This window comes from Nannobrachium achirus, assembly GCF_963921795.1.
Source record: "Nannobrachium achirus genome assembly, chromosome: 20".
NCBI classification, from domain to species: domain Eukaryota; kingdom Metazoa; phylum Chordata; class Actinopteri; order Myctophiformes; family Myctophidae; genus Nannobrachium; species Nannobrachium achirus.
In genome coordinates, this window is record NC_137827.1 from 36,847,555 (window position 1) to 36,855,561 (window position 8,007).

General features: G+C 40.3%; 1 protein-coding gene across 1 annotated transcript; it reads right to left on the bottom strand.

Moving 5' to 3' along the window:
- Positions 1–294: 294 nt before the first annotated feature.
- Positions 295–6,278, bottom strand: arg2 (arginase 2; the record flags this gene model as incomplete). Its single annotated transcript, XM_080750787.1, has 8 exons — positions 295–485; positions 762–898; positions 1,036–1,140; positions 1,262–1,356; positions 1,569–1,728; positions 2,191–2,365; positions 5,891–5,963; positions 6,165–6,278. 8 exons carry the CDS (start codon positions 6,276–6,278, stop codon positions 295–297), a joined length of 1,050 nt encoding a protein of 349 aa, XP_080606913.1.
- Between the last annotated feature and the right edge of the window lie 1,729 nt (positions 6,279–8,007).

Consider the following 8,007-nt stretch of genomic DNA (forward strand, 5'->3'; position numbering starts at 1 on the left):
AATATTATGATGGAAGTTTTCTGTCAGGTCAAAAAGTGTTTGCCTCAGTAGTAGTGATGAAAACTAACTTTAAAGCCCTTTAGTTGGGCATTTATGAATTCATATGTTTTTGACCATTGGACATATCGCAGTAATACATAATACAGTACAGGAAAAAAAGATGCTAGAAAAATAAACAGACCCACAACTCCACAATTCCAGCTACAGATAAATTGCAGTCTGTTTTCAAGATTGTGGAATGCTCAGTGGTGATATCCATAAAAGTCCTTAGAAGCTCATCTTGCTTTCTGTTTCTCAGATGCAGAGCTGCTCTGTGTCGTGTTTAGCAGGTGGGATCTCGTGGACTTGCATGTGAGCGCCTTCTCTCGTTTGTCCCAAGGAAGATGCAATGACATCAACTGCTAGTGTTGCGGTAGCCTCCACTGCCTCGGGGTTGGCCGCCAGAACTGGGTTCACTTCCACCAAGTCCATAACCGACAACAGGCCTGCACATCAACACAATCACATCCACACATACTTGTGTCAGACTCTACATTGACCTCTATTGAAAACAAGGACCGTTAGCTTGAATGTAAGGTGCAATATGCCACAGATATCACTTTTTTGGTAATCTTGTGTCCTACAATGCAGCGTGCACTGTATAGTAGATGAAACAGTGCAGTGATATTCTGAAGAATTACAAATGATAAAGTACCGTTTAAATAATACACAAAGAGGAATCTTAGAAAAATGGTTCTCACAGGTGTTTGCCCCCTCCTTACCTGTGTTATGAATTTCTTCTGTGATGTAGATTCCCTCCCTGTAGGTCAGACCTCCATTCACTGGTGTCCCTGTGGCAGGAGCCAAAGATGGGTCGAATGCATCAATGTCAAAGCTCAAATGGATCGGCCTCTGTTTTCTGTTCAGGAAAATAGAGAAAGCGTTGAGATGTTGTCAAAAACAGTCAAATAATGGCCTTTATATCAACCAAACCGATATGTCATGGGGTTCTATTAAATAGTAACAAAACACAATAATGTTTTCCAAAATGTTTACCTTGACAGAAGATGATCAAGAGTAACTTCCATGACCCTCTGAATGCCAATCCTGTCAATGTCCCTCATGGTGAAGTACTGAATACCCAGGTTCTTCAGGATGAAACTACAACAGGCAAAATGCACTCATATCAGCAACTACTTGGTATCAGCTTCTTTTCATCTAACATCTCATTCTAAAGCAGGTCTCTCGGTGAGAGCAGCTCATCAATGTGATGCACACTTACTGCTCGCCGGGGTCAACATCCCTCAGACCAATGTAGACCAGGTCCCTGGACGAGAGGAAAGGCTTCATCCACGAGAAGCCAGGGATGTCTGGCATCTGTGAATGAAGGATTGGATAAACAATGTAAGACAGAGGGAATGAACTACTATCAATCGCCATAATCTTTGTTCCATTCCTCATTTGAATAGAAAAACAGTCAATCATTATTATTACTGCTACTGTTGTGTCCTTGTGGAGGGGAGAGGGAACTGTAGATAGTGTGCCTCCAGTTTATTATTAGTGCAGACTGACTGTGTCCTCTCTCTCACCTTATCTTGCAGCTCTTTGAGCAGAAATGCCACAGACTGTCCATGGAGGTTCCCTGAGGGTGAGGTCGTTGGAGTATTCACATCTGCATGGGCATCAACCCAGATGAGACCCAGGTCAGGACACTGCTGAGCATGGCCATCCACTGATCCTATAGCCAGGCTATGAACAGAAATTGAAATTGGAATATTTACTGATACAAGGTTGAGGTGAAGATATGACCAAACTAAGATATGACTATACAAACATGGGGGGAATAAACTGGGGAGAAACTGAAAGACTGAACTAAATTAAAAACAACAAACTAAAACTATAACTAAACATTTGATTGAAAAAATAAAGAGATAAACAATACATCACAGAGGGGGGCTCGTAGGTGTGACAGCTGATAATCGTACCCATTTTAAAATATTTCAAATAGCCAATTTACAAGCTCACAGCGTGTCGATGTAGATCGGCTAGTTGAACTATTTTAAAATGTTCTTTAAAATAGTAAAATATGGCATAAGGTTTAGGCATAAGGGATAAGGCAAGATAGGGCCCTATGTATATGATACATGTAGCACAATTACTTCTTAAATTCTGCACTTCTGGAGACAAATGAAACAGCAGCTTCTCATTTACCTGTGGTCACCTCCAAGCATGACACAAGTGTGTCCAGCCCCGACAGCACTGCTAACAGCACCTGAAAGGAGCTTATTGGCCCTGCCAACAGTGCGAGGGAAGGGCACATGCATGAAGGTCTCATCCTGTTCCGGGTGATGGAAGTTGAGGTCGCCAAAGTCGTGCACAGGGTATTCTGACAAAACAGGAAAACTGCCATGAAGTCAGGTGCTTTACATTTGGTAGTTAATATATTTTACCTGAAGCTCCAGAGAGACATACAATGATTATAAAGTGCTGGTTAGTTACATAAGTAAGGGTATTACATAATATTACTTGCAAGTTGACAGGGACAAATTTGTTGTTATGGGGCTCCATCTTTTCCAGTTATGAGAGGATCTCCCTAACTATAAGGCCATCCTGCCACAAACAGAAGAAAGTAGCAGTCTTTATACTGCCCAATGGATCTCAAGATGAACCTTCCAAACAGCGAATAACCTAGATTATTCCCTCCGGTCAGTTTCTCCATTTCGGTGATTGATGAGGCTGAGTCATTAAACGCCAGTGGAACATTGGTGACGGAGCACTTTCCATTAGTCCCATTTCCCAGATGTGCTCAGGTTTCAGCCTTACCAGGGCAGACTGGCTCATGCTAAATGCATGGAGGGAATAAACACCGAAAAATATCCACCTAGTTTTAGGGCACGGTGCATTGGGGTGAACAAGTGATGCGATATTGGGGCCACGTCTGGCAATGTGAGCCCTGATGGTGTAGAGTTACTCTGCTGGTGTAAGGGGATTCGGGGAACCTTGGTAACTCTTTACACCATTCGTAGGCGGGACAGGAATAGCCCATGGCTTAATGCAAATTTGAGCATATGTTGTACAATTAAGGCCAGTAAAATCTTTGTGTTCTACTACCGCTCGATCAGATTGACTTTCAGAATTAATGTTATTGCTGATTCAAGGAGGCCATCGTTTTAAGTAATTAAAAGTAGGACTCTGTGATATGAACAAAATCAGTTATAACTCTAACAAATCTCTTCTCCAAAAATAGATTCATTGATTGATAGATTGATTTTGTAGATCTACAGTATTTTTGGTGAATTTTCCCCCCAGAATAAGGATGCTGAGTTCAAGTGGTTAGTTGACCTCCATCTCTAGATAGGGGAACAGATGGATATGCTGTAAGGGGGATGGTATTTTACTTGTTGAAGATTCAGTTTCATACATTGGCAACTGCTCGTGTAATGGCATGGCAGCAATGATACCTGACATTGAATATCTTTCCTCACTGGTGCCAAACAGGGCAAAAGGCCACCAGGAAGATGACAAACACCCTACTACACGTATCTTCCAACGTCATTACATTTTTACAGGTCCTTTCATTTTGTATTTGAAAGTAGAAGATAGAACATAAACTTTAAGATTCCTTTCCGAAATGAGATCTTAATCAATTACACCTTCCCCTACAAAATGACTATTAGCATTAAAATAGTGCTAAAAGATATATTGACATCTTCAATGTGCAAGGTAATCATGTAATCATGACTACTTAAGCACAAGCAGGTGTGGTAGAGATGTGGTCTGTATCAATTAAAGTTGAACTACAGTATGTACTAGTCTGTATCCTTCCTCTTCAACCCCAGATTTAAACCTGGTTTCCAGCTTAAATGCTAAAATTAGGGGATTGCTGCCTGGGGAAGAGTTGTGTACCTTGAAACAAGTTGCCAAGTTGTCTGCATGTTTAAGCCTTTTGTGTGTTCATGTGCCTAGAAATTGGGACTTTCCACTTTTTGTGTTTCACTAAAACAAAATGTATGCTGTTGCTTCCCCTTCAACATTAACTATAGTGTTGGTGCAAGTCTTTCATTGGTTCATTGACTCAAGTTGAGACTCAGGCTGAGCAGCATGAGTCACTCATCCAATGACTTGGATTATTTTTTATTTTTTTTAAACTGAAACTATATTGTTGACTAACATAAAATACACAAACAATAGCTTTTGTTTTAGTCTTTAATAATTTGGCCAAATAAACATGAGGAGTCATTGGTGCTTATGTTGATTAGGCTAAATATTGCCGCTAATACTCCCATGTTATAATAAAATGGTATTATTGACTAAACAGTGCCTGAGTGGTCAGCAGAGAGCTAAACCATTTAGGGAAAAAGAAAAAAGTGTTAATCTTGTTCCTGTCAGTGACATTATGTAATACTAAGTGTCCTTACAAATATAGCTTCTCACCCTAATCAGCTATTTTAGGCATGACACCTTTTTCACTGTCCTCAGATTCAATCTGTTGTTTAGCCCAGTGGTTCTCAAAGTAGGGTCTGGGGGTCCTTGAGGGGGTTCCAGGGACCCCCAGCAAAATGAGTTAATATAATTTAAAAAACGATTTAACCACTGTAACCCTATATAGGCCTACATCAGCTATTTGAAAATGCCCGATACAAACTTCTAGATCGTATAACATTTGGAACATTATAGAAACATTTTCAGGCTACATTTTCAGGTCCTTGACATGAAGAAGTTTGAGAACCACTGGTTTAGACAAATAGTCTACCTCCTTGTGAATATGTCTACTATGTAAATTGCCCGCTTTGTACTGTAGCAACAAAGGTTCAACATACGTAAGGAAAAGACATCTTGAATCAGGATCTATAGGATTTGCTGTAGGCAAATAGGACGAAAGTGGGAGATGGTGTTGCGCAACATAAGATGTTTATCTGATGGTACGGTATGACTGAGACAAAATGCCGCAAGGATCATCTTGCAAAAAATGACTTGCACATTCCAGGTTACATGGGTACATGTGTGCAGTGTGGCTGCCTTCCCTATCTATCTTTATTGGTAGATTATAATCTCTATATATATATATATATATATATATATATATATATATATATATATATATAGACCTATATATATATATATATATATATATATATATATATATATTTTTTTTTTATTTTATTTTTTTTAATTAATAGATTATAATCTACCAATCTACAATTTCTATATCTCTATATATAGGTCTATATATATCTCACACACACACACACACACACACACACACACACACACACACACTGACACACATTTATTTTAACCTGTGCCTGGGGCCAGGGCTACTGGTTTAGACGGGGAACAGGCAGCGTAAATAAGACCGTTTCTTGTTAGTGTTCCTTTCAATGACTGACGAGGTGTGGAGTTTCTTTCAATACTCCGAGGGTGAGTCATTCATCCCAAATAAAGACTTGTAAAGTTCCGACCGGCGTATCATCTTTCAAGTAGACTACAGTACAAAGCCGTTAAACTGTACATCGCAGACAGCGGGCTACAATGCGTAGGCGTTCCCCCATGCAGTCACACTGTTACAGTAGACGCAGTGGATTATGGCTCTGACCGCAATGACGACAATGGGTGGGAATCCTTTCCTGCTCCCTGGGTGCCTCCCTCCATGCGGCTCAGCGATGAGTTTTTGAACTTGAACACATGTGGCTCATTCTCATAGAGCGCTTAAATCATCTGTCTGAGAGCAACACCGTTTCATTCGCATGTTAACATGCTGTTCCCTAATGATGTATCATACTATAGCCTAATGGTGAAGTTTAAACCGGCGGTACGGTACCATTTAAGAGGGATCAGTCAAGTTCATCCACTGTTACATAATCATGTCACCGGGTACACGCATCATCACCCAGCTCGCATCTTCACTCACCTAAATTTGAAAGCCGTTCAATCAGACCCGCATCTCGGATGGCTTTGGGACCATGTTCCACGCCTCTCCTTTTCTGTAAAAAAAATAATATATAAACTTTGAATATATAGCTAAATAATGTAGCTTAATGGCATTTATATCAGACAATAAGAAGCTTGGCATTTAGCTTAGTCCTAGTGCTAGGCTATATCATACCCATAGACTGTATAAAAGATAGATCATACCACATGTTCTTAGATTTGTTAATAACAGCGTTATTACTGTATTATCCTACCTGGCCTTTAGAGAATGGAGCGCCAATAATTGCCACAGATTGTGCTCTGCGTTGTTGGCAGTTGTGGTCGAGCTGTGTCCTGAGAACACGAAGTAGTGATCCTCTCAAAGCCATATTTCTCTTTCAGATCGGTTTCTATTGCCCAATCTTCCGTTGCCCAAAACACAAAAGTTATCCACCACCACCCGTCCGTTGGCCGGTAAAAGTCTGATGAAAGCTCCGCCAGACCTTGCTATAATGCTGATGCTGAGTGCCAGGGCTGGTCTTAGCCTATTATGTCATCAAATCCACTTAATATTCATGAGATGATGAACTTGAGCGTTTACCAGTGGCGTAAAACTAAGTACAATTACTCAAGTACTGTACTTATAAGTACACTTTTGATGGACTAGCATTTCCTCCATCTCAGAGACAATTAAATATTGTACTTTTACCACTACAGTTATTTGAAAACTTTAGTTACTTTATAGATTTGGATTATTAATTCAAAATATACATTAACCACTTCCACCATTTGAAAATAGCCAAATCCCATATTTGTGAGCTTAGATCTGCTATTTTCAACAACAACAAAAGATTACACTGAAAACTTGAACTTGAACATTCTGCATAATGAGGATACTTTATGTATAGGCCAACATTTTGATGCCAAGGTATTTCTATATTGCAGTATCAATACTTAAACATTTGAGTACTTTTTCCACTACGCCACTGGTACAGAGGCTTGCGTCAGATTGAATAGCACATGCAGGCCTTCATGTTAGCCAATGAGAAACGCCGAAAAAGAGGGTTTGTTGCAGGGGCGTGTCTTGGGGGATCGAGGAAGAGCAACTCATGTAACATCATGTATTGTAGGCTAATGTTTGTTATGGCGGCAGCTCACGGAAATTTCCACGGCTAAATTTGATAGATATTGATATGCTTGTTTACATGTAGCGTGACCTAGATGCCCATAACCGGTATCTCATATCAGATTTCACGATGTTTCGACTCCATAGATTCCCAAAGCCTATTATTAGGCTAAACAGTCACCCAAACATTTCCCTTAGGTGCGTGCGATCTGTATCTTCTTTGTAACCATTTTACTGCAAACTTTTTAATTAAAGGTAGTGTAAGGGATATGTTTTGGTTAAAATAAAAGGGATTGTTCTTTAAAGGTTAAAGCACTATTCTATTCTGTCAGTCTTCCTGCCTCTCCAGCTCAAAAAAAAGAAAAGAAAAATCTGGGAGGTGGCAAAATGTGGTAACAGGAAAGTTGTGCATCAAAACATTCTGACTCTCTGAGCACTAGGGAAAACTGGGCACTTAGGAAATGTGGACACCCGGCAAAGTGGGCACTTGGGGGGGGATCTGACGCTAGGAAGAGTGGGCACAAGGGAAATGTGGGCACCTGAGTTTCAAAGCAGGTTCAAAGTTTAAGCAGCTTCAAAGTTTCAAAGTTTATTTGATAAAACAAATTGAGAGAAAATGGTAAAATACCATATTGTGTGTGTGTGTGTGTGTGTGTGTGTGTGTGTGTGTGTGTGTGTGTGTGTGTGCGCGCGCGTGCGTGCGTGCGTGTGCGTGCGTGGTGTGGTGTGGTGTGGTGCGTGTGGCTCAACAGTGCCACTTGCCTGCCTGCCACTGTAGCAGCATACATAGTACAACATAGTTACTTACCTACACACTCCCAAAACATCATCCAATCAGGAGAGAGCAACCTTTATTAGCTTCATGTTTATAGTGTTCCCAGTTCCAATTTTGTCTTACAATGTAACTTTCAAAATGTATTTTCCGTTTAATAAAGGTCTGGAGATAGATCCTGTTACTGCAACTGAACTGTATCATTAGAGCTAATTAACAC